General features: G+C 40.5%; 1 protein-coding gene across 1 annotated transcript in view; it reads right to left on the reverse strand.

Annotated features, from left to right (window-relative positions):
- The window catches only part of ano3 (anoctamin 3), a 586,826-nt gene that overhangs the window by 441,149 nt on the left and 118,552 nt on the right, over positions 1–27,125 (reverse strand). The window contains exon 2 of the mRNA XM_072272723.1: positions 614–814. Coding sequence (XP_072128824.1) covers positions 614–806 — 193 coding nt within the window. The 5' untranslated portion in view covers positions 807–814. The remainder of the gene's footprint in view (positions 1–613; positions 815–27,125) is intronic.

Here is a 27,125-nt window from a genome sequence, read left to right on the forward strand (position 1 = left end):
AAGTTAAAGATTCTGTAAGTAACTTGCATCACTTTCTCCATCTGTCTTCTGTAATATGCATGCACACACCATTTGATCTTTTGTGTTATTGCAACCACTTTGGAATTGTAACCTTGATATTGGATAGCCAATCCTAAGTTCTTATTGACATTGAAAACAATTATAATCAGTAAAGTCTTACTGCTCAAAATTAATAATGTTCTGCCCATTTAAGTAAGCTGCAGGGTTTTGCTGGACAGTCTCTTCACAGAGCCCTCAGCACATTGGTCATCGCTGGTACAAGGAGGCAGAGAGCTATCAGCAACATCACTGGGGCAGTACAGAAAGCCTCAAGATGGCTCTGGACGAAGACAGCAAATCCATGGGGATATGTAGTGCATAGTATCTGAACACAAGCTGTGGCTCGTTCAACCACGGCTGGATCACATGAGTGAGGGTGTCTGATGTCAAAAGTCCCAAAATACCCCATGGTCCTAGGTGACATCACTGATATTATGTTCAGAGCATCGGGAGATGTATTCTACAAAAAATGTGAAATACAATCAAACAGATTCATTTGTCAATTCCATTCAGTAACAATTGTATTTGTTGAGTATTTTTATTGTTGTCCTACCTGTTTCCCAGTCCTCTGCTTTGGATATTTCTGAACTGGTTGGTGAGGATGATGAGGAGAATGTGGAAGGAAATCTTTCTTTGGGTTTCAGAAGAGGATTGTTACTGCCAACGATCTCTCCTTGTTCTGACCACATTGATGGGAAGACATCCTTCAGGGGCTCCGGTGTGCCTGAAAACTTCCAATCTGGCATCTCCAGCCCTTGAAGATAATCAACAACAAAAAATACCTGGTGATGTGGTTTTGAAAGTTTCTGGTGTAACTTAAAAAATATATATAGTTTTGAACATACGAACATGCATTTGGAAGACCGGTGAGATGGATAGGGATGGATTGGCTGGCTGCTCAGACATTTTCTGCCAGATGGGAACAGCTCTACATATTTCTTTCCCCAGTCCATCCATACAAGCTACAGAGATTCCATCACAAAGATGTGCTGAACTTGCTCTAATTCAGTGGTCCCCAACCACCGGGCCGCAAAGCATGTGCTACCGGGCCGCGAGGAAACGATATGATTTGGCGATAGGAGTCAGCTGCACCTTTCCTCATTCCCTGTCACGCCCACTGTTGAATTTGAACGCATGCGAGGTCATTACCCATGCGTCATCCATGTCAGCGCGGGAAGGAGATCAACTCCTCGAGCTTGCAAATGACGGCCGGCTGAAAAGTATGTTTGACATAACATCTCTGCCGGCATTCTGGATCAAACTCAAGGTTAAATATCCTGAGATAGCCACAAAAGCACTGAAAACGTTGCTTTCATTTCCAACATTTTTCTGCAATGAATGCAACGAAAACTAAATTGAGGAATAGACTCGACATGAGGAACCCCCTTCGAGTATCGCTCTCTCCTATCGACCCCTCGATAGGACCGTCCTGTTGCAGGAAAACAAGCCCAGGGCTCCCACTGATTCAGCGATATTGGTGTGTTGCAATGATTTTATATGTTCATACGGGGAAAATACGTGCTGTGTGTTTAATATCCAAACGTTACTTAAAATGTTATGATGCTATTGACTTATTTATATAACCATATAATAATTAAAGCATGGAAACAGGCCATCTCGGCCCTTCTAGTCCATGCTGAACGCTACTCTCACCTCGTCCCACCGACCTGCACACAGCCAATAACCCTCCATTCCTTTTCTGTCCAAATATCTATCCAACTTAACTTAAAACGACAACATCGAACCTGCATCTACCACTTCTACTGGAAGTTCGTTCAACACTTACTTCAAGTTCCCCTGTCCTCCCCTGATAATTGACTTATTGCTATATTCATGTGAGGAAAATATGCGCTGTGTATTAATTAATATTAAATTAGATAAACCCTTTTAGAGACGAAATTGAGTGTATTAGCCACTTACCACCTATATTCCGGTCGTGATTAACACCCCCCCCCCCGCCCCCCCGAACAGAATCGCCAAAAACGATTTGCAAGAAAAAAAGAACACACATCAAAGTTGCTGGTGAACGTAGCAGGCCAGGCAGCATCTCTAGGAAGAGGTACAGTTGACGTTTCAGGCCGAGACCCTTCGTCAGGACTAACTGAAGGAAGAGTCTGTCCGCCAGAGAAAGCAGGATCTCCCAGTGCCCACACATTTTAATTCCACATCCCATTCCCATTCTGACATGTCTATCTATGCCCTCCTCTATGTAAAGATGAAGCCACACTCAGGTTGGAGGAACAACACCTTATATTCCGTCTGAGTAGCCTCCAACCTGATGGCATGGACATTGACTTCTCTAACTTCCGCTAATGCCCCACCTCCCCTTCGTACCCCATCCATTATTTATTTTTATACACACATTCTTTCTCTCACTCTCCTTTTTCTCCCTCCGTCCCTCTCACTATACCCCTTGCCCATCCTCTGGGTTCTCCCCCTCCCCCATGTCTTTCTCCCTAGGCCTCCTGTCCCATGATCCTCTCATATCCCCTTTGCCAATCACCAGTCCAGCTCTTGTCTCCATCCCTCCCCCTCCTGTCTTCTCCTATTATTTTGGATCTCCCCCTCCCCCTCCCACTTTCAAATCCCTTACCAACTCTTCCTTCAGTTAGTCCTGACGAAGGGTCTCAGCCTGAAATGTCGACTGTACCTCTTCCTAGCGATGCTGCCTGGCCTGCTATGTTCACCAGCAACTTTGATGTGTGTTGCTTGAATTTCCAGCATGTGCAGAATTCCTGTTGTTTGCAGAAAAAAAAAATTGGCAGGTACACACATGCGCAGATTGCGCATGCGCACTGGTGCCCGCGCAAGGCTTCATGGTCATTGTAGTCTTTCTTGGGGTAAGCTCAACATATTTGACTGCTACTCTTGTCCTTTGGCAACCCAACCCCCCCACCCCACCACCCGGTCCACAAGAATATTATCAATATTAAACCGGTCCGTAGTGCAAAGAAGGTTGGGGACCCCTGCTCTAATTCATATACTCATGGAATTTTTGCTAATGTTGTTCATAATGCATCGTTGGTCTCTAAAACAAATCCTCTTCCCTAGCCATCCATCAAATCTAGAAATTAGATTTTATCACAACACCACCACCACAAATATGTAGGCACCCAATGCTGTCCTAAATGTCTAACTGTAATAATTATATCAACATTATACACCCATACTGTCTATTACCCATAAATGAGACACAAATTTTTACCTTGAACTGTCTATAGATTTTTAGTTCTATAGGCTTCAGGATTCATATAAATGGAGCAGAGAACCAGAAAAAAGGACTTGCAATAAAATTGGTTTTACTTAGAAAATCCCTACAGAATTATATGCCTATATGAAAATAAAGAATATACAAGCTTTTCCAATTAAAATCAAAGATGACAAGCAAGCGTCACACAGTCATCTGATTCCATCAATGTGGAAAACTATATCCTGTCATTTCAAACATGAACCTTTAATTCCATTACCTCAAATGCTAAATTTAAATGATCACAGGACACCAATTGAGTGGTCTATTCCAACTGTGTACAGAGATCAGCTGTTCAAAAACAACTGATCAATCTGCCTTCTGCAAGGAGAGGGAGCACGTTTCCCTTTATGATCCAGGAACTAGAAACAGTACCATATTCCATAACCATACATGATATGACAAGGGAGGTGAATCTTGCTATGTCCAAAGCCAGGCCAGAGTCAAACAACATTAATGATGAAATATACGCAGGAATGTGGATACCTCGTATGAAATTCCAGTCCAGGTCAAACAAGACCCCAATGCCATGAGTAATCTAGGTCTGGATCCAGCTGCTGCCAGCAAGAGGAACTGAGTCAATGAGAACTTGTGCACATACTGTATAGACCAAGGTCTCAGGTCTCTCTATTCCTATACCCTCTTTTGAAATGTACCCACTATAGCTTTTCTCTGCTCTTCCTAGCAGAAAGTATTGCTTTATAATTGGGACTGCTACTTGGGAAAACTACGAAATTCCTACCGGCAAGTTCAACAATTTCAAAAAGCACAAATTTACTTACTCAAATAATCCAAAATGAAAAAAATTCAACCAGCTGATTCTAGTGTCACATACCCCGCGACGGGTTAAAGAACCAGCAGAAATGGAAAACACTTTGGAGTCCGGTATTGCTATTAACTAATGGTATTTATTAGTAACTACACAATACAGTAATATAAATGCAGATGTATCAAACAGGTTAGCAACGATTATATATACGTAAGTGTGGAAATATATGAAAACCAAGCTTCTTCAAGTCTAATTGTAAATAGATAGTCTTATGATGATGAGTAAAGTTCAGTTCAGTTCGTGGCATTGAGTTGAGTAATGATGGGAGACAGAGAGAGGGAGAGATTTGTGTCTTCAGGTGAGTTGACACCGTCCATCTTCCTGTTGTCCTTTGAAATCCTTTAGAAGTCACCGACTGTGACCACAACAAAGGGAACCGTTCTTCTGTGGTGGAATGATCAACCGAATAACTCCCCACCGGTCACACCCTTTTCAAACTGCGAGGGCCACTGACCGATCTACCTGATCGATCCTCCAAGATCCACCTTTTCTGTGGGCACAGCAAAGCTCATTCAGTGTCCAAAACCATGTGTCTGTAGGTCTAACAGCTGACCTTCTACTAATCTCACCATGCTGAACACCCGCTGTCCATCAAGCAGCTCCTCCCTTCTCTCTCTGTAAAAACTTGGAAGCTGCCAGTTCCCTTCAAAGTGTAAACATGCTGCAGAGAGACCATAACACCATCTCCAAGCAGTCTATGCCTCTCTCTCTTAATAACAAGCTGTCTGGTGTTGAATAACTATCTATCTATCTATCTATCTATTTCTCTCTCTCTCTCTCTCCCTCTCCCCCTCTCTCTCTCTCTCTCCCTCTCCCTCTCCCTCTCCCTCTAAAAGCACAGTTCATAGAGGTAATTCAGGATCCTTAATAACAAGGTGTCTGGTGTTGAACGTCTCTCCATCTCTATCTCTCTCTCCCTCTCCCTCTCCCTCTCTTTTCAAAAGCACAGTTCATTCATAGAGGTAACTCAGGACCCCGTCACACTAGGTAATTAATACATTAGTTCTACCAGTTTCCCTATTTTTTGGTTGAGAAGTTTCTTGGATGGTATATGAAGATTTAATGTACATGTTACAGACATCTCACCAGGTTGCAGAAGAGAACAATTGCTGTCTGTGTTATGTAACACGTATATTTTGACCGTTATGGGTAGCAGTCAAGCTTCCCTGAGTGTTACACACTGAACATAACGTGAGAGGGCGTTCTAGGTTGATGACCCACAAGCAAAGTAAGCAACAGCACACTTATTCCTCACTTCTCTAACTCTTGTGTGTGTTATTCATGGCCCACCTGGGCTCCCAGTACCATATGATGACGAGATGATATTCTCACATGATAGAATCAGACAGTTGTAGAAAAGTATAGCACAGAAACAGGCCCTTCAGCACACTTAAACTGCTTACTCCCATTAACCTGCATTGGAACCAGATCCCTATCTTCCATGTACTTACCCAAACTTTTCATAAAAGATTGAAATCTAGCTCGCATGTACTACTTGCGCCGACAGTTTGTTTCCCACTCTCACAACCATCTGAATGAAGTTTTCCCTCATTTTCCATGTTCCCAATAAACTTTTCATCTTTCACCTTTAACCCATGACCTCTAGTTGCAGTCCCAACCAACCTCAGTGGAAAAAGCCTACGTCCATTTACCCTATCTATACTCATCATAATTTTGAATACTTCTATCAAACCTCCCCTTCTATATTCCAAGGAATAAAGCCATAACCCATTCAATCTTTCCTTATAACTCTGGTACTCCAGCCCCAGCAACATCCTTGTAAAATTTCTTTGTAGACTTTCAAATTTATTTACATTTTTCTTCTAAGTAGCTAACGCTGCAGACAAGACTTCAAATTAGGCCTCAACAACATCTTATACAACTTCAACGAATCATCCCATCTCCTGTACTCAATACTTTGATTTATGAAGATCAATGTGCAAAAGTTTTCTATGTGACCCTATCTACCTATGCTGCCACTTTCAATGAATTATGGACCTGTATTGCCAGATCCCTCTGTTTTGCAGCACTCCTCAATGCCCTGTGTAAGACCTACTCTGGCTGGTGTTAATAAAGTGCAACATATCACGCTTGTCTGCACTAAATTCCATCTGCTATTTTTCCAGTCGGCCCAAATTCCATTGCAAGCTCTAATGGTCTTCCTCACTGTCCACTACACCTCCAAACTTGCTGTCATCTACAAATTTGCTGATCCAGTTAATCACATTATCATCCAGATCATTGATATAGGTGACAAAGAACAAAGTACCCAGCAGTGATCCCTACAGCATACCACTAGTCACAGGCCTCCAGTCAGAGAGGCAACTAGCTACAACTACCTTCTGGCTTCTTTCACAAAGCCAATGTCTAAGCCAATTTACTACCTCATCTTGAAAGCTGAACAACTGAAACTTCTTGTCCAACCAAGCTCCCATGCGGGATCTTGTCAAATGTCTTACTAAAGTCCATGTAGACAACCTCCACTGCTTGTCTTTATCTTTTACTGGTAACTTCCTCAAAAAACTCCATAAGATTGGTTCGACCTGGCCAACCACACATGAAGCCATGCTGATTATCCCTGATCAGTCCATATCTATCCAAATATTCATATATCCAGTCCCTGAGAATACTTTCCAATAACTTTCCCACTACTGATGACAGGCTCACCGGCCTATAATTTCCTGTTTTATATTTAGGACCTTTCTTAAACAGCGGGACAACGTTAGCCATCCTCCAATCCTCTGGTACCTCACATGTAGCTAAGGGTGATTTAAATATTTCTGCCAGGGCCCCTGCTATTTCTGCACTTGCTTCCCACAGGGTCTGAAGGAACACCTTCTCAAGCCCTTGGGATTTATCCACCCTATTATGTCTCAAGACAGCAAACATCTCCTCCTCTGGAATCTGTATGTGGTCCATGACCTCGCTGCTGCTTTGCTTCAATTATACAGACTTTTGTGTCCATCTCCTGAGTAAATAGAGATGCAAAAAAATCCTTTTAAGATCTCCACCATCTCTTTTACTTTCACACGTGGATTACCATTCTGATCTTCCAGGGAACCAGTTTTGACCCTTGCAAACCTTTTGTTCTTGACATATCGATAGAATCCCTTTAGATTCTTCTTCACCTCGTCTGCCAGGGGAACCTCACACCTTCTCTTAGCCCTCCTGATTTCTTTCTTAAGAGTTCTCTTGCATTTCTTATGCCCCAGATTTACCTCATAAATTATAGTATTGTTTGGTTCCCTTCGGCAAGGAGAGGCTGTGTGCAACACTGGTGGTGTACCACTATATAACGTGGGTGAGTGAAAAGAAAACAGCCGCAGGAAGCACGCCGAGCGAAGAATCCGACGGGACAGAACGAGAACGGGATGGTGAAATAAAACAACTAAGAATGGGAGAGAGGGATGGATAAGACTAGTTAGTATTTCCAGAACATGATTGTGTTTGAAAATAGCAACAATGTTTGTAAGTATGGGGCCGTATGATGAAATGACAGAGCAATGGAGTTCATATACTGAAAGATTTGAATATTTTGCACTCGCAAATCAAATTTTAGATGATATTTATCTTCCAACTTTTCTGACTGCAAAGGATATAAAAGTGTTTATTACAGAGTCTACTGCAATCTGTTAAGCCTGCTCTCTTCGCACTCCCAGTCCACGATACAGACCCATATCAGAATCAGGTTTATCACCACTCACATATGTCAGGGATTTTTTTTTTTGCAGCAACAGTACAGTGTAATACGGTGCAAAAGTCTTAGACTACCTAACTATATATACGATGTGCCTAAGACTTTTGCACAGTGATGTACATGTGAGGAATAAAGATCATCTTTGAAAAAAAGCCTTTAAGAAAGTGTCAAAAAAGTGAAGGAAAATGAAGCTGACATAGAAAGGGGCAGCCAAATAAGAAAGATGTTTAAAAAAGAAAGAGGTGCAGAACAGAAGAACGAAAGCAAGCTGGGGTAAAAGTAAACCTTACTTAACAATATAATAGTACGCAAATCCACTCACTGTATGAATCAGCTGCAGTTACTGAATCTCACGGAATATTATTCAGCAAATCATCCAAATTCTAAAGTTATCTTTTATTGCAAGTGTATAATTAGTATTTGAAATTGCACAATGACAGTGAAGCAAAAACGTAGAAGAAATTGACTTACACAATTCACCGTTTACATCATTAAAGACCAGGGATTTGCGCTTTTATTCCAAAATAAATAACACCATTTGCAATGACACTTGCAAGAGGTGCTTGTGGTCAGCACAGCAGTATAGCTGTTAGCATAACGCTTTACAGTGACAGCAATCTTGGTTCAATTCCCACCACTGTCAGTAAGGAGTTCTACATTCTCCCCGTGATGGAGTGGGTTTCCTCTGGGTGCTTTGGTTTCCTCCCACATTCTAAAGTTTTATGGGTTATGGATGGTAAGTTGTGAGCATGCTATGTTGGTGCCAGAATCATGGCGAAACTTGCAGGCTGCCCCAGCACATTCTCAGACTGTGCTGGCTGTTGACACGAACAACACACTTAACTGTACGTTTCGATGTGCAAGTGACAAATAAAGCTAATCTCTTTCTTTAAAAATAAAGCTTGTAACATTCAGATGATAATCTGCCTTGGAATGTTTTACTGAAAAAGAAAACTTAACATCCAAATTCCGAATCAAAATCAGGTTTATTATCATAAGACAAGACAAAGGAGCAGAAGTCGGCCATTCGGCCCATCGAGTCTGCTCCGCCATTTTATCATGAGCTGATCCATTCTCCCATTTAGTCCCACTCCCCCACCTTCTCACCATAACTTTTGATGCCCTGGCTACTCAGATACCTATCAATCTCTGCTTTAAATACGCCCAATGACTTGGCCTCCACTGCTGCCCGTGGCAACAAATTCCATAGATTCACCACCCTCCGGCTAAAAAAATTTCTTCGCATCTCTATTCTGAATGGGCGCTCTTCAATTCTTAAGTCATGCCCTCTCGTACTAGACTCCCCCATCATGGGAAACAACTTTGCCACATCCACTCTGTCCATGCCTTTCAACATTCGAAATGTTTCTATGAGGTCCCCCTTCATTTTTCTAAATTCCAAGGAATACACTCCAAGAGCGGACAAACATTCCTCATATGTTAACCCTCTCATTCCCGGAATCATTCTAGTGAATCTTCTCTGTACCCTCTCCAACGTCAGCACATCCTTTCTTAAATAAGGAGACCAAAACTGCCCACAGTACTCCAAGTAACGTCTCGCCAGCGCCTTATAGAGCCTCAGCATCACATCCCTGCTCCTATGCTCCATTCCTCTAGAAATGAATGCCAGCACTGCATTCGCCTTCTTCACCACTGACTCAACCTGGAGGTTAACCTTAAGGGTATCCTGTACGAGGACTCCCAAGTCCCATTCCATCTCAGAACTTTGAATTCTCTCCCCATTTAAATAATAGTCTGTCCGTTTATTTCTTCTGCCAAAGTGCATAACCATACACTTTCCAACATTGTATTTCATTTGCCACTTCTTTGCCCATTCTTCCAATCTATCCAAGTCTCTCTGCAGATTTTCTGTTTCCTCAGCACTACCGGCCCCTCCTCCTATCTTCGTATCATCAGCCAACTCAGCCACAAAGCTATCTATTCCATAATCCAAATCGTTGATGTAAAAAGCTGTCCCACTGGTAACCGGCAGCCAACCAGAATGGGATCCCTTTATTCCCACTCTCTATTTCCTGCCAATCAGCCAACGCTCTATCCACATATGTAACTTTTCCGTAATTCCATGGGCTCTAATCTTATTAAGTAACCTCATGTACGGCACCTTGTCAAAGGCCTTCTGAAAATCCAAATATACAACATCCACTGCATCTCCCTCGTCTAGCCTACTTGTAATTTCCTCAAAACATTGTAATAGGTTTGTCAGGCAGGATTTTCCTTTAAGGAAATCATGCTGAGTTCTGCCTATCTTGTCATATGCCTCCAGGTACTCCGTAACCTCATCCTTGACAATTGACTCCAACAACTTCCCAACCACCGATGTCCAGCTAACAGGTTTATAATTTCCTTTTTGCTTCCTTGCCCCCTTCTTAAATAGCGGGGTGACATTTGCAATCTTCCTGTCCTCCGGAACCATGCCAGAATCTATTGACTTTTGAAAGATCATCGCTAATGCCTTCGCAATCTCCACAGTTACTTCCTTCAGAACACGAGGGTGCATTCCATCTGGTCCAGGAGATTTATCTACCTTTAGACTATTCAGCTTCCTGAGTACTTTCTCTGTTGTAATTATGATTGCGCACACTTCTCTTCCCTGCCACCCTTGAGTGTCCGGTATACTGCTGATGGCTTCCTCAGTGAAGACTGATGCAAAATACTCATTCAGTTCCTCTGCCATCTCCTTATCTCCCATTACAATTTCTCCAGCTTCATTTTCTATCGGTCCTATATCTACTCTCACCTGTTTTTTACTCCTTATATACTTGAAAAAGCTTATCAGTGAGATATATCGTGAAATCTGTTTTCTTGCAACAGCTGTACTGTGCAATACATAAAAAATATATCAATTACAATAAGAATAGCTTTAAGAATAAATAAATTGTGCAACAAGAGAGCAAAATAGTGAGGTAGTGTTTATGAGCAGGTGGACCTTTCAGGTTATATTGTCCAAGCAACTACACCACAATGTCATATTTTGACATGTATAGGTGGCAGAACACAGAATAAACCTGATATGAAACTCAAGCCTCTTTCAGCCTCAGGAGTTTATAGAGCTGCTGGCCATTTACAAATTCATTCCTGTAACTCATTATTTTTCACAAGCATATAAGATACCCAAGCAGCATTGTGTATCAAAGAGAGAGCACCCAATAAATCGGCATTAAAATATCAGCAAGAATAGAACAAAATCTCAAGATAAATCATAACGACATTACATAGGGTAAAACTAGACTGAATTCAAGCCTATTATCTGTTTGAGACTCTGAATCTTTAGAAGTTTATTACTTTTATGAAATAATGACCCCCCCCCAAACAAAATTCTTGTAATGAATTTAACCTGTCGTGTATTCTATACATCACTCTTTCAAGCGGAACATTCATTGTTCAAGGTAATACAATTAGTACCATTTTTTTCCAAAAAAGTCAAGGATAAGTTTTTGTTTATAAAGGCAGCTGCAATTAAATGGAAGCACCATGCTTGTTATAGAGAACAACAATACCACATACCAAGCTTATTAATGAAAACAGATCTGGCCTGAAGCCCAGGCAAACAGGATATAGGTCTCCTATTTTGATAGCTTCAAGGGGTTCTTAAGTGAGGTATATTTAAGCAGTCACAATTGAATTCAAAATGGCCCTTGAGGTGAAACTCAGAGTCTAAACACCCCAGGCTTTAAGCAATAAAATTACCTTCCAAGGTCAATCAAGAACCTTTCTCCTGTCATTTGCTTGCTATTTGAGGAGGCACACATTACAAGCCAATATTTCACAGTGTAATTGTGCAGCCAAAACAACATTACATGTGTCTGCAGCACAGCAGAATTTTCGTTTTTATTCTGAGCAGTATGCAATACATACACTCATACTCTTTATAAGTTTTCATTCAATACAAACGTTCATACGTCAGTAAATATAAATTAATAATTACTAAGATCAGTTTTCAGATGATTGTTGAAATGTCATTGCATTTGTTTTGAAATCTGCTTCTCAGAATGCACGACTTACTCCCTGTCTCTGCGGGAGGGTTAGAAGGGGCTTTGCAGTGAGCTGTGGTATTTATGATGATGCTATTTCTGCATGACTGCGATTAGTAAACTTTGCTGCCATTGTTTACATTTGGATTACAAGTAGATCCATTCAGATGGTATTAAATAAGTCACCCATGTGGCGTGCGGTGTGCAGTGGCAGATCAGATAGGACGTGTATTCTTGCTTTGCTGAAGGTCAGTAAATGCCCTGTGGGTTTGTGCAGCAATTTCAAATCATCCTTACTTATTTTTTTTCTTTAGAGTCTCTTCTATATTACTGAATTTATTGATAAGCTTTGAATCCATGACCTTCAGATGCATGAAAGCAGACATATGAAGTATCTGTAACAATTGCTACTTCTTCAGATTCGCACGTTTAAATGCCATTTAAATCAATTGTGGCCCTTTACCACTGAGCCATCCCTAATAAGGAGAAGCTCTCTTTTCAAAAGCTACTATCCAATTAATCAATCCTGCAAATCTGAAGAAGTAGCAATTGTTACAGATACTTCATATGTCTGCTTTCATGCATCTGAAGGTCATGGATTCAAAGCTTATCAATAAATTCAGTAATATAGAAAATACCCTAAAGAACAAAAAATAAGTAAGGATGATTTGAAATTGCTGCACAAACCCACAGGGCATTTACTGATTCAATTATAGTCTCAATTTCCCCTCACATCGGTGAATGTCAATTTTAATGTTTCAAGATATTTCAGTAAAGCTGTGATGAAAAACTACAGCTACAAATACTCCTTTCAACAAGTGCTGAAATTTTAGTTAATTATTCTCTAAATCACTTCAGATGAAAAGTGAAAAAGACTATATGGATTTCAGGATGTCATTTTCAGAAACTAATCACTGCTTTAGCTTCAGTTATTGATATTGGGTCAAGCCCAAAGAATGGTGTGGCTTGTTTATCTCATGCTGTGTGTTAGCAATATGGGTGTACATCAGCGCAAGGTGAATATATGTCATAATGCATAAGCAGGAACAAAGGAATTTAATTCTATAATGCTACACACAGACAAAGACTGACATACATCCCAAGTGCAAAAGACAAAATGTGCAAATACTGGGTAAGTAGCTAAGAATGTAGGTAGGCGAGTAAGTGGGTAGTTAGGTACGTAAGTAAGGGTAGATATGTAGGTAGGTAGGTAAGGGTAGGAAAGTAGCTAAGTGGGTAGGTAGGTAGGTAAGTAAGGGAAGGTTTATAGGTAGGTAAGGATAAGTAGGTAGCTAGGTAGGTGAGTGGGTAGGTAGGTAAGTAAGGGAAGGTATGTACGTAGGTAAGGATAGATAGGTAACTAGGTAAGTAATTTAGTAAGAGTAGGTAGGTAGGTAACATTAAGGACGTAAGTTGTAGAGTCCTTGAAAATGAGTACATAGATTATGGAATCAGTTCAATGTTCAGGTGAGTGAAGTTATCCACACTGATAAAACTGATGAAAAAATAGCACATGCTACAATGCTCCTCATTCCAAAAATGTGCGCAGCAGTTCTCAGACAAATGTCCCATTGTGCAAAGTCATAACCTGAAATGAAATATATTCCCACCAAAAGGTGCAGAGTCTCAAAAATCATTTTGAGAATTGTGTGGTAGGCCACTATGAAATCGAATCTGCCAATTTCATTTCTAGCCTCTGTCAAGCAGACCTCCATTCAATTATGGTCTCAATTTCCCCTCACATCGGTGAATGTCAATTTTAATGTTTCAAAATATTTCAGTAAAGCTGTGATGAAAAACTACAGCTACAAATACTCCTTTCAACAAGTGCTGAAATTTTAGTTAATTATTCTCTAAATCTCTTCAGATGAAAAGTGAAAAAGACTATATGGATTTCAGGATGTCATTTTCAGAAACTAATCACTGCTTTAGCTTCAGTTATTGATATTGGGTCAAGCCCAAAGAATGGTGTGGCTTGTTTATCTCATGCTGTGTGTTAGCAATACAGGTGTAAATCAGCGCAAGGCGAATATATGTCATAATGCATAAGCAGGAACAAAGGAATTTCACTCTATAATGTTCATTATTGCCTAAAGGTAAGGTTTATTAAATAGAAAACTCACTTAAAAAATTTTGCTTTATTAGACTTACATGTGTACAATGAAAAAGCATATTATACATGAATTAATTCACCTTCAAGCACAAAATACAATCTGTAGAGTTAATTTTCTATAATGCCCTTCTCCCTTCAAATGATACCTTGGATAATTAGCATTATCTGACATACTGAACACTTTTGCATAACCACATTGTACTACTTTTAATCGCATCAGAGAGGAAATAATGAGACCCCCAAAAAAATCTATTTAAGAATAAGTTAGTAATATTTAGGTTTTATTTGAAGAATATTTTAAAGAAAACATGCTTTTGATTTTAAAAGGTGCCAAAACTAATTGGCAGTCCAAAATTATAAACCAGTTCAATACTCCACTGAATTTTGCACCTGTATTGCACTTTGATGTTCAAAAATCATTTCTAATCTCCATTAAGCGTCATTGTATGCTCCTTTTGCAATATTGATCTTCAAATATCCTTTAATGAAAATTACTTCAGATTTTAAATTAATTCAATTACACAAGAGTATATAGCACAATATGTTACAACATAGAAAAAGCTCTAAAGGTTGCTCTGGTATTCAGTAAAATTTGGGGTGAGCCACGGGCCAAATTTATCCGGTTCCCTACTTTTATCAAAACATCTATTAATTCCTGTCTAAAATATACACAAAAGCTGAACGTCCATATTGTTAAACAAAATTGTTTCAATTGTTCCTCATTCCAGCAATAAGACAGTAAACACCTTCCTCTGCTTTATATCTGTGTCAAGCTGGAACCATCAATCCCTAATATCAGTAATGTTGTCAAATGTACTTTAACGCTTCCAAGACAGAGCTAAAATTAAGCAACATTGTAAAAAGAACACGTTCAAAACCCAAAATCTTCGGATTGGGTTCTCTGCCATCACAACAAAGTAGATCCTCAAAGTTTCCCCGGACAGAATTCACTTCCTACCTCCACCCCCATCTTTCCTCACACCCCACCACCCATTCCTGATCATCGATCAAGTACGAAATTCCTATATATTAGCAAAAGTTTATTTTTAAAAACAACTTGCTGAATTTACAAAGATTTCAATTACAGTTGTCTTCTTCTGCTTGTGCATGTTTAAAAAGGGATCCATACATTACCTTGCAGAATGCTTTATAGAAGCAATGAAGCTCAGAAAGGTGAAATAAATAACTTGCCTCAGTTTGACATTTACCAGATTTGAGAAATCTAAACTATTTGAATTGGTCTGGTTTACACCATTTCAATAACATTGAAGAATATTTACAATGGAATTGGCTGCACATTAGACTTCATTCTCTTTTGAACCAGAGACCAGTAATGCCTACTTCCATTTCACAAAAGTACTTTGGAAATTGTCCAAAAGTCTGTGAAAAGTAATGCCATCATATTTCATTCAGGTAATCTCATGCTAAAACAGGACCACAAAAAGTTGTAATCGTTGGAGAGAGATCCAGGCAATGACTATCGCCATGTTAACCTTTCAAAATAGGGATATGAAAGTTCAGACTCTTAGAAGCTTTTTGTATGACACATGGCTCCGGGGTTGTACACCTAATGGGTTCTTTTTTTTCTCTCACTTTTTCTGCTTAGTAGGTTTTTTTTATCACAATTTTTTTTAAATCTTTAAGATAATGTCTTTTTTGATACATTGTAAGTGTTGTTACTTCAATGTATTCGTGTTATTTCTTTTGTATACCAATAAAAAGATTTGAAAAGAAAAAAAGTTCAGACTCTCCAAAAGCAGGTTCTCCATTACTGAACCCTGAACATGTGCTCTTGGATTTTTAGGAGGGTTTGTAATGAAAGCTGTAATCTTCCCCCAATAGCTTCAATTTCTTATAGCACTGGAAGATGGGTGTACTGTACATTATCTTTAAGACTGACACCTGGCAAATATCAGCAGGTTAGGATAAATAATGCCCAGACGTACTTGGGAAAACTTTCAGTGTTTGAGGACAGCTTGTTCTAGGCAGATTTACAGCTGTACCATATTCTTTCCATTTCTTGATGATTGACTTAACTGTACTACAAGGGATATTCAGTGACTTGAAAATTTTCTTGTACCCATTTCCTGCTTGTGCATTTCAATAACCCTTTCAGAGAATTGCTTGGAGTGTTCATATTGTAGCTTTTGCCAGAATACTGACTCACCACCAGTTGTACCTTCCAGATATGGGTGTATTTTTATTACAATCAATTGAAACACCTTGACTGCAAACAAATTTCCAAAAACAGTTCTCCATTTATAAAACCAATTTGCTGCACCAGTGATGATTTGGTATGTCATATTAAAGGGGGTGAATACTTATGCAATCAATAATTCTGTGGTTTATATTTGCAATTAATTAAGATGAATTTGTGGAGATCTGTTTTCACTTTGACACAGAAGTGTCTTTTTCTGTTGATCACTATCAAATAAAAGCCAAATTAATTCTACGGTGATTCAATGTTTTAAGACAATAAAACAAGAAAATTTCCAAGGGGAGGTAAATACTTTTTATAAGCATTGTATCCTTGACGTTAAAATTATCAAGATTCAAGTACACTTACTATCAAAGAACGTATAAATTATAAAACCTTGAGATTTGCTGGTAGCCACAAAGCAAGAAACCTGAAAGAACCCAATTAAGGAAAAAAAATAAAAATAAAAATAAAAGACCAACACCTGGCACACAAGATATATATTATGCAAACAAATATATATTATGCAAACAACTGAAATGATCAACAGTATTCCGAACCAAAATTGAGTCCTCAGATCCAAACCCAGGAGCACAGCAGCTGAGGCAGTCTCCATGGCCTCTGCTCCATGAAGATGACTTACCATCACAGAGAATAAGTGAAATTGGCTCTGGTCCTGACTGACACCCTATATTTTCAGTCTGTCTGGGCTGGTGTTTAAATTGACCAAACAACAGAACAGTGAAAGGCTCCGGTGCCCTGGAGAGAGGAGTGAAGATCACAGAGAGCAAGTGATATCGACTATTGCCTTCGATCTGGGCTGATATTTAAATTGTCTAAATAGCGTATTGTACCTTGTACAAGGACTCAAACACTGCTGCTGCAAAAGGCTCCAGGCCTGGACCACGTTGCCCAGCGACTCACTCCAGCCCCAGATTTGGTCACCAAGCCTGAAGCCACTCTCAAGCTCTTCAAATCAGCTCGGTACCCAGAACAATCCAACTACTTCATACTCGGGCCAGCTGTACAGGCACCAAATCTCCTCTGCCTGGGCCTCCACTTCTCCCTTAGGCTCCCAGAGTGATCCAGCCTCACTCACAAGCCAGCTAAATAGGCAACAGAACTACACCTGCAACAATTTTGCAACACACCATCTCAGTTCATCCCCCAAACTCGCCTTGCCATCACACGCCTCTTCACTGTTTGCAGTGATAATTTAGTTTTACACAATTTACCTCAGGGAAGGTATTTTTAGTGATGTTTTTAGTCAGATTTCTTAGCTTTTTGATGACCAGAATGCTGCCGCATCTTAACCGGAATTATACCCGACTGGTCTGTAACCCTTCACCACAACATCAAACCTGGCTTCTTGCATATCCTTAATTTTAAAAGTCGCACTGTCAACAGATAGCCAGAAATAATTTCAAATCAGTCCCTCACTGAAACAAACTGCTCTCTCCCCTAGATTCTGTAAGGTGCTTCCTTATACAACTCTTCAACCAATATTTTCCTCCCAATATTTGGTGTCAATTATTGTTCAGTATCACTCCAACAGGCACCTTACAATGTTTCCAAACATCAAAACCAGAATTTAAATGGAAGTTACAGATATTAGAAGCTCAGCAAAACTTAAATGACTTGTAAAATATACTGATTTTACAGGAGAATGCTTCGCTGAAACCAGATGTTATCTTTAGTTAATATAAACAACATTCATCCAACCATTCTTTGAAATTACCAATATTTTCAATGAAATTCTACCCAAGGGAAACATCAAATCCACCATTCACCTTATAACAGTTCTCTGAGTTCTCTGTCTGTGGGCTTTTGCACAAGTCTGAGACTTTTGACAAGTTGGATAACCAGCACAATATCTTTCATCTGAGCATACTGTAGCCTGCTGGATGCAATATTGATTTATCAAATGTTGAATTTATTGTCATATGAACAAGCACATAACATATACACACCGGTATAATGAAAATCTTACTGGTATCACAGGCACACATTATCATATAAGCAGTATTCACAAGAAAATCATGAACTAAACATAAATATTACACAATTTTCACAAAAAAGTGAAGGCAATTTTAGTGCAAAGTTATCGAAATGGTCATAATGTTTCTGAACTGTAGCTTTTGGGGGTTTTGATGGCTGATGCAAGAACAAAATGGCTGAAGGGAAGTAGCTGTTCTTGAAACCAATGGTATGAGACTTCTGGCTTCCGCACCTCCTGCTTGATAGTAGCTGTGAAAAGATGGCATGGTCCAGATGGTGGTGACCTTTGAGGATGGACGTTGCCTTCTTAAGGCAGTGCCTCCTGTAGATACTACCAATGTGAGGAGGGATGTGTCCATGATGTATTGGGCTAAGCCCTTTACTCTCTGCTCTTTCTTATATTCCTGTATATTTGAATTGCCGATACAACATGCAAGAATGTTCAAATCTGCAGCACTGTTGATTCTGACAAAGGGTCTTAACCCTGAAACATTAACTGCCTTCTTCTTCTCACAGATGTGTCCTCGCCTACTGAGAATTTACAGCATATCAAGTTTTCACCTGAGATTTCTGGCATCTATATTGTTTTTTGAGTTTAATGCACAGTATCACCATTGTAAAAGTACACTAAAACAATACACAAGGCTTACTAAAATACTTAAAAATTTACATTTGTTTCTACAGCAGAGATGGACTCTCCATAAATTACACTGCCTATAAGAAATATGTATGTTCTGCCCATGACCCTGTTGGTTTCCTTCGGGTGCTCTGGCTTCCTCCCACAGTTTGAAGATGTACTGGATTGGTAGGTTGATCGGTCATTGTAAATTGTCCCGTTATTAGACTAAGGTTAGATCAGTGTATTTGCTGGGTGGACAAAAATGCCTATTCCATGCAGTATCTCAATAACAAAAAAAAATTAAAATATATCATTAGAATGAGATAGAACAACTATATTATGATAGTTTTGATGAAACTTGTTAAATTTCAAATTCAATAAACAAAACATGCAAAAATCTTCATCAGCCAAAAACAAAGACTGTCACATTTCCCATGGTTGCCCATCTGCCATGCATCCACTTTCTCATCAGAATTCAATAACATCCCTAATAATACCATATAAAAGCACAATTAAAATTCCTTCTAAATAAATTATTGCTGAAATAGTCTGAGCTGAAGCAGGGTACTTAAAGTCACAGCTGTAACTGGATGCCATCCATTTTAATTCAAAATGCTGATAGAAATGAACGACTGAACCAAAGGAAGCCAGTAAAACTCAGTGGGAGCTGCTGGGTCGCAGTGTATTCATATATTGGGACAGTGCCCAGGTTTGGAGGAAGACACATGGGATCCCATTATTAAAGGAAGGAAGAGTTCAGAAGTTTGATTCTGGGAATCATTGGCTCACGGGTTTCACATCAGTTACATAGAAATTGCTGATAAGTTTTGTAGTCGAAACAATTTACAGTCTCTTAAAAGGTTTGGAGATGTGGCAGCTGACTCATCAACTTGACTGAGGATATGACAGATGTGACACACAATCATATCCTGTTGGTTTCCACATTACTTCATGATAAAAGCATGGAAGAAACTTGGACAAAAAAAGTCTCCAGCAGCGAGCTACCTTAAGCTAATGTTATTTCTGCATCTATCTTTAATAGATACCACATACCCATCAGTGCTTCAGGGTGCTGGACCAACCTTCATTACTGAGGTACTGCATGCAGCCTGTCCTCAGGTATTCAAATAATTAAAATGCAGTATTTAAGTACATTATAATAAACATAAAGTGTGGGCATGTGGCCAAGTGGTTTAGGCACTGGACTAGCTACCTGAAGGTCGTGAGTTCGAGCCCCAGCCGAGGCAACGTGTCGTGTCCTTTAGCAAGGCACTTAATCACACATTGCTCTGCGACGACACTGGTGCCAAGCTGTATGGGTCCTAATGCCCCTCCCTTGGAGAACATTAGTGTCATGGAGTGGGGAGATTTGCAGCATGGGCAACTGCTGGTCTTCCATACAACCTTGCCCAGGCCTGCGCCCTGGAGAGTGAAGACCTTCCAGGCGCAGATCCATGGTCTTGCAAGACTAACAGATGCCTAAAGAGATAAACATAAATTTGCTAAAACTTAACTTGCTTTATTTTGCAGCTATTCATCCCTAGTTAAACAGATAAATACACCAATACTATAACAGATCCAACTTGGCTCCATTCACTCAGGCAGATGGGTCTGAATTCTGGGGAACTGACACAAATTTACGCTTAGTTTAATGTGAGCGCTTTCTCAAAAATATGCAAGGAACATCAATTCTCCTGCCTTTGGGCATAAATTCTGGCTACTGTCATTTATGCAGGGATTTGGCAACAGTGTTGTGGGTAACGTGGGCTATGTGTCCTGATGAAGAGGCTCAGCTCAAAAAGTCAGCTCTTTATCCCTCTCCATAGATGCTGCCTGACCCGCTGAGTTCCTCCAGGGTTTTGTGCATGTTACTCTGGATTTCTTGCAGTTATGTGGGTAACCACTGATATTTCTTCACAAAATATTATTTAACAGAAAACAGGCTATTGAGTTAAAGAATAATGCCAAAGTTAGAAACTGATACAGAGATCTGCTGGAACATTGCATTACAACATTTGGATCAGCAGATCATGACTCCTAGAAGCACAATTAAATTCCAAAATTATATCCAATTCATGCATGCAATTTTTTTTAGTTCCAGCTGACATACTGAAAAGTTAAGCAGATGCACAGCCTGCCCAACTACAATAACAGATAAACAGCAGACTGTGAGATGTAGCCCTATGTGCTGGTGATTTATATCACAGTTATTTTGGTTTTAATTCTAACTTTTGTGGATAAAGGATTCTAGTCTGCGCTCAGACATTCTACACAAATGTAACGCACTAGGAGGCAATCCTGCAAAACAACCTGACCGGGAGAATAAGCAGAGGGATTGTAAAACAGAGTAAGTAGCTGAATGAGACAGGAAGAGGAAGAAAAGGACTTCACAGGAAGCCGTTTTCATCTGAAGTTATTTCAGAAGCAATTTTTTCTGAACCTCAATATGGGCAAATGCGATAAATGTTTTCACATCCATAATGGTATTCCCATTTGAATTTTCCTATTCTTTATACTGATTCAGCACTTTGGAGTTGGACAAGAATAACACTGACAGTTGATAGAGATGACCATGGCCAAAAACAATGAGGCACCAAGCTACTTCAATGTGGAAGCTGAAGTTATATGAAGCATCTTTCAGTTTGCCATCTCCTGATGCAAAATAGAGATTAAATGACAACCCAAATCCCAAAAGATTTAGAGTGAAACAGGATGGAATCAGGCTCCTTGATTCACTGGATACATGCAAACTCTCAAATGCCCATTTACATTAAAGTTGAAAAAATTACTTTTATAAAAATGCATATGTCACTAATCACAACCCTAAGATTCAGTTTCTTGTGGACACTCTCAATAAGTCCATAGAATAACCGTAACAGAATCAATGGAAGACCACACGAATTTGGGCATTCAGCCAGTGTGCAAAAGGCAATGAACTATGCAAATACAAAAGAAAGAAATAATAATAAATAAATACGCAATAAATATCGAGAATATGAGATAAGAGTCCTTGAAAGTGTGTCCATTGGTTGTGTGAAATTTCAATGATGCAGCAAATGAAGTTATTCCCCTTGGTTCAACAGGGGGAGATTTGGCCTAGTGGTAATAACCACTGGATCAGTAATCAAGAGACCCAATTATATGCTGGAGACATGAGTTTCATGGGCAGCAGTGAGAACCTGGGTGGTGTGGGTCCGTGGTGATGGATGCAGCTTTCCTGCAACAGTGTTTCACGTAGATGTTCAATGGTGGAGCAGGCTTTACCTGTGATGAGTACCTTACCCTAATAATTCAATTTTTATTCTCACATTCCCATCACACCCCCCCCCTCGCCCAAATTATACCACTCACCTACATAATGGCCATGATTTACACCCGGCAATTAAAACAATCAACCTGCATTATGGTGGTATTTAACTCCCTTCCTCTCATTCTAGTGTTGCTGAGATGCGAACAAAAGCACTGCAATATCCACACTCCCTACCTATGTTGTCCTGATTCCGGGAAACCGACACTGTTAAGGAGCAGTATTTACTTGGTATTAAGCTACTACTGCCGAGCTGCTGTATTGGTGTTAGCTTTAGACTGAAAATTCTAGTTAATGTCCCTGTTGGTCTAGTGTTTTTTGTTTCTCCTTTATTTCTGCACAGCTCCTATTAAAAGTCAGTGAATTGTTAATTGGCTTCAGCATTTCTCTCTCTCTCTCCGCACTTCCTCCATAACTACATATTGCTCAACCAAGTGGCTCTAGCAAGTCTCAACCAAAGAAAATGGATCCAGCAGAGAGAGAACAGCCCTGACATTCGTTGGACAGTCAGGAGAGAAGTTACAATGAGTTGAAGCTGCAATAGCAGTGTGACAGATAATCTCAGAATGACCAGCCTAGACCAGACCAAAGTGTCTGAGGACAACACCAATCCAGAGCCCATCCTTCCTCTCTCGTGCATTATTGTTCCAGTGATTTGGGGAATAGAGGCAGAGTTTAAGGCTCTGGATCGAACATTTGGATGCAGGCCCAGATTGGGGACCTGTGAACCAGTTGTTTGTCCCTGATACGATACACCCCAGACTTTTTTTTTTAGTAGGGTTACTCCTCCTGTCTGGTTGGACATCCAGAAATTCAAAGTACCCTGGAATTTATCAAGAGACGATTTTGCTCTGGCTGTCCCACTTGTGTCCAGAACAAGACGTCACATCAACGCCCTGTCGGTCTCCTCTGTCCACAGCATGTGCCTCACTGTCCTTGGTCCAACCTCTCGGAGCATTTCATCCCTGGTGTGTCCCCCTCTAATGGGAACACTACCACTCTGGTGTTTGTGGACCACTTCTCCATGGCTGTCCACTTCGTTGCTCTCACAAGCACATGGGGAGATGGGCCAATGTTTCTCAGCTGCACACTCAGGTCATGTCCAGCAGGCTGATCAACTCCACTGGCAGGTAAGACCTCTCAAGCTTGGGGAGAAAGTCTGGCTAGTGTTTAGGGATCATCCCTTGAAAGTCGAGAGCTACTCCACATGGGACCATTTGTAGTGGAGAATGCTGTGAACAAGTTCTCATACAGATCGTGCCTCCCGTTGCTAATGAAGATTCACCCAGTGTACTATGTTTCCCAGCTCAAGCTGGTGACTAACACCCCAGTGGCTCTAGTCAACCCCCCACCCCACCTCCCAGCTTGTTGGATGGTTTCCTGGTCAATTCTGTGTGGTGCCTCCTGGCATCTCGCTGGGTGCAAGGCACAGTCCAGTATCTTGTGGACTGTGAATAGTATGGCCCTAAGGAACATTTCTGGATTCTAGCCCATGACTTCCTCGACTTGACTCTTATCCAGGACTTCTGGCAAGCACAGGTCTCAGGTGTCTCGGGAGCCCTACCAAGGGAGGGGGCCATGTAACAACCTCAGGCTCTGCACGGCCTCACAGCAGGGCTGCAGAACTCTTTTGGCAATCACACTAGTAGGTATACATGTTCCAGCCAGTTAGTGTTTCATCCTGGTGTTAGTTAACTCCCGTCCTCTTGTTTCAGTTTTGCCATGATTTGACCTAAAGCATAGCAATGTCAATGCCCCCTACTTACCAATTGTCTTGGTTCTGGGAAAGACGACTAACATTTAGACTGACACTGTTAAGGAATGGAGTTCATTCAGTATTATACTGCTGCTGAGCTGCTGTATTGGTGTTAGCTTTGGTTTGAAGGCTCTAGCTAATGGCCCTGTTGGTCTAGATTTATTGTTTTTCATATATTTCTGCACAGTTCCTATTAAAAGTCAGTGGACTGTTGATCAGTTTCAGTGTCTCTCTTTCTTGGCACTTAGACCATAATGCACGTTCTTGTCAATTGTCACCCCTAAACAGATTACATTTCGAAAGAACATCCATCTGTCCAGTTAACTGCCCCTTTGTCTGAGCCAATCATTACTTTCAGGGTCACATCAGAGACTGCATGAAGACAGCTAACTTTCAGTTGAGTAAAAGCCTGATTCCCTAGAGAAGTCAGATAACATCTATCCATAGCTGACTCTGCAACCTGCTGAGTAAGTCCAGCATTTTCCATTTTTATTTTTCTGCACAGTCCTCTTAATGCATTTGCCAATTCTTAGGTGAAGATGCAGTGGGCAGGGGGCTACATTATCCAATTGCACTGTAAAATGCTTCCCCTACTGTTTCCACACCTCCCCATCTCCGCCAGCCCCATGCATCTCTATCCAAATTCCCTCTTTCGCTTTTGAATGTCTGAATGATAATTATAACCTCCAACTCTATGAACAAAGTTCTGATTGTCAACAGAAACATTTTTAATGCGCTAGGGAAATTTTAGACATTTTCTAGAGTAGGTCACATGGTCAGCACAACATTGTGGGCCGAAGGACCTGTAATGTGCTGTAGATTTCTATGTTCTATGTTGACTCCATCAGGTCACCTGTTCATCTTTACCTAGAGATGCATGTCCTATCCTGCCCAGTCATTTCTCATAAACATAAACTCTCTGTTCTTGTATCATTCTAAGAAAGTTTTTGCTTTCGATCTATTCCATTATCTCAGATTCCAATGTATGCTTTTGGGAGCAAACTGCTCACAGAAGCTAATGAAACAATTTATGGTGCAAGCTTACCCTACACTCTTCATTTCTCCCTACAAATAAATCTCCTTGAAAAAGCAAAAAAATCTCACTGGCTTGCTTTCTCAGTAAATTAGTTTTGGTCATCTACATCCAGAACCTAAAATTCCTCTACTCTGTATTTGGGTTTTGGGAGGGGGTGTGGGAAATGAATTTATTTTGCCTGTTGTATGTTGGCCATATGTAACTCTGTCAAACACCTTGGGCATGCCAATTTGGTGCTGGAAGTTGCGGCAACACTTGTGGGCAATCCCCAGCACATCCTCAGATTGTGTTGGTTGTTAACGCAAATGACACATTTCACTATATGCGATTAATAAATCAAATGCCTTTTGTTAACTGCCCTAACTCCAGCAAGAATAATTAATGCCATTTTAAATCATTTTTGCATATTTTATTTTACTGAAGCCAATGAAATGAAATGAGTAAATGTTTCAACAGCCATCTCTCACATTAAGTTCTGCTAACCAGTGTCACAATTTCCCCCTACATTTTTCCAAGGTTCTTTATTTTAGACTTCTACATTATTTTCTATAATGAAATACTAATGGACTTCATATTCCCTTTTATCTTTAAAATTGATAAATGAGTGAATTACTCCAGTCAAGAAACATGCAATGATTGCCAAAGAGCAACGCAGTGGGGTTGCTCCAATATTGCTGTAGCAGATGACCAGTAAAGGTACTCCGTTCTGAAGTGGTTTTAAAGAAAACATCTCTGGTCTTCCTCCTCCCATCACCAGACATATATATATATATATATATATATATATATTTAAAAAACAAGCTGAAATCTTTTCCACTTATAACACCAAGTGTTGACGCGTGACCAAGTGGTTAAGGCGTCGGTCTAGTGATCTGAAGGTCGCTAATTCAAACCTCAGCTGGGGCAGCGTGTTGTGTCGTTCAGCAAGGCACTTACCTCTGCAATGACGCCGGTGCCAAGCTGCGTGGGTCCTAATGCCCTTCCCTTGGACAACATTGGTGACGTGGAGAGGGGAGACTTGCAACATGGGCAACTGCCGGTCTTCCATACAACCTTGCCCAGCCCTGCGCTCTGGAAACCTTCCAAAGAGCAAATCTGTGGCCTCATGAGACTAACGGATGCCTAAAACATCAACAAGCAGCTCAGAGACCATTGATCAGTCAACAACTGAAGAGAGCTTTGTTTTATTATTCCTGCCAGCGTTCAAGCCTGGAGTTTGATATCCAGTCATCGGCCAGTCTGGTGATCGATAGCCAAGATCAGTGCCCAAAGGTCGATCAGTAGTCCAGGAGTTGAAGTTCGATGGCTGAAGCCTGGAGGCTAGAGGCCTGTCTAGAGTTGGAAAACTGTCTGTCTGTGTAGGTTGATGGGAGGGAAGAAAGGGGGTTGTTTTGATGTTGTTTTGTTGTTTGCTGGGTATTGCAGGCATGCTATATAGGTACCAGAATGTGTCTGTTTTGATGTTGTGCTGTTGTTTGCTGGGTATTGCAGGCATGCTATATAGGTACCAGAATGTGTCTGTTTTGATGTTGTGCTGTTGTTTGCTGGGTATTGCAGGCATGCTATATAGGTACCAGAATGTGTCTGTTTTGATGTTGTGCTGTTGTTTGCTGGGTATTGCAGGCATGCTATATAGGTACCAGAATGTGTCTGTTTTGATGTTGTGCTGTTGTTTGCTGGGTATTGCAGGCATGCTATATAGGTACCAGAATGTGTCTGTTTTGATGTCGTGCTGTTGTTTGCTGGGTATTGCAGGCACGCTATAATGGTACCAGAATGTGTGGCAGCACTTGTAGGCTGCCCCCAGTACATCCCTAGGCTGTGTTGGTTGTTAACGCAAACAGAGCATTTCACTGTATATTTTGATGTACCATACGTGTGATAAATAAATCTGAGTCTGAACTATGGTCTTCACCATATTACCAGGCACAAAATAAAAAGAAACAATAAACTGAAATCAGTTCCACTTACAATGCCAACAAGCAGCTCAGAATCTGCTGATCAGCCAACGACTGAAGGGAGCTATTGCTTTGATGTTCTTGCCATTATCCTTCCCTACCTGTTGGCAACCACATTCACAAAGATTCAGCCAAGCTCCTGAAAAGTGATAATCTGAAGCTTCTGAGTCACAGCCACTAAATCTGTCAACAGCCACAAAAGCCATGGCGACCAAGTCACAGTCTGTCAACTCATTAACTTGAGAGGACAAGCCAGAGGGTCTCCTAGATGCATGTTATTATTACCATTCTAGCTTTCAAAGCAGTTCCATCGACC

This window comes from Mobula birostris, chromosome 11, assembly GCF_030028105.1.
Source record: "Mobula birostris isolate sMobBir1 chromosome 11, sMobBir1.hap1, whole genome shotgun sequence".
Classification (NCBI taxonomy): domain Eukaryota; kingdom Metazoa; phylum Chordata; class Chondrichthyes; order Myliobatiformes; family Myliobatidae; genus Mobula; species Mobula birostris.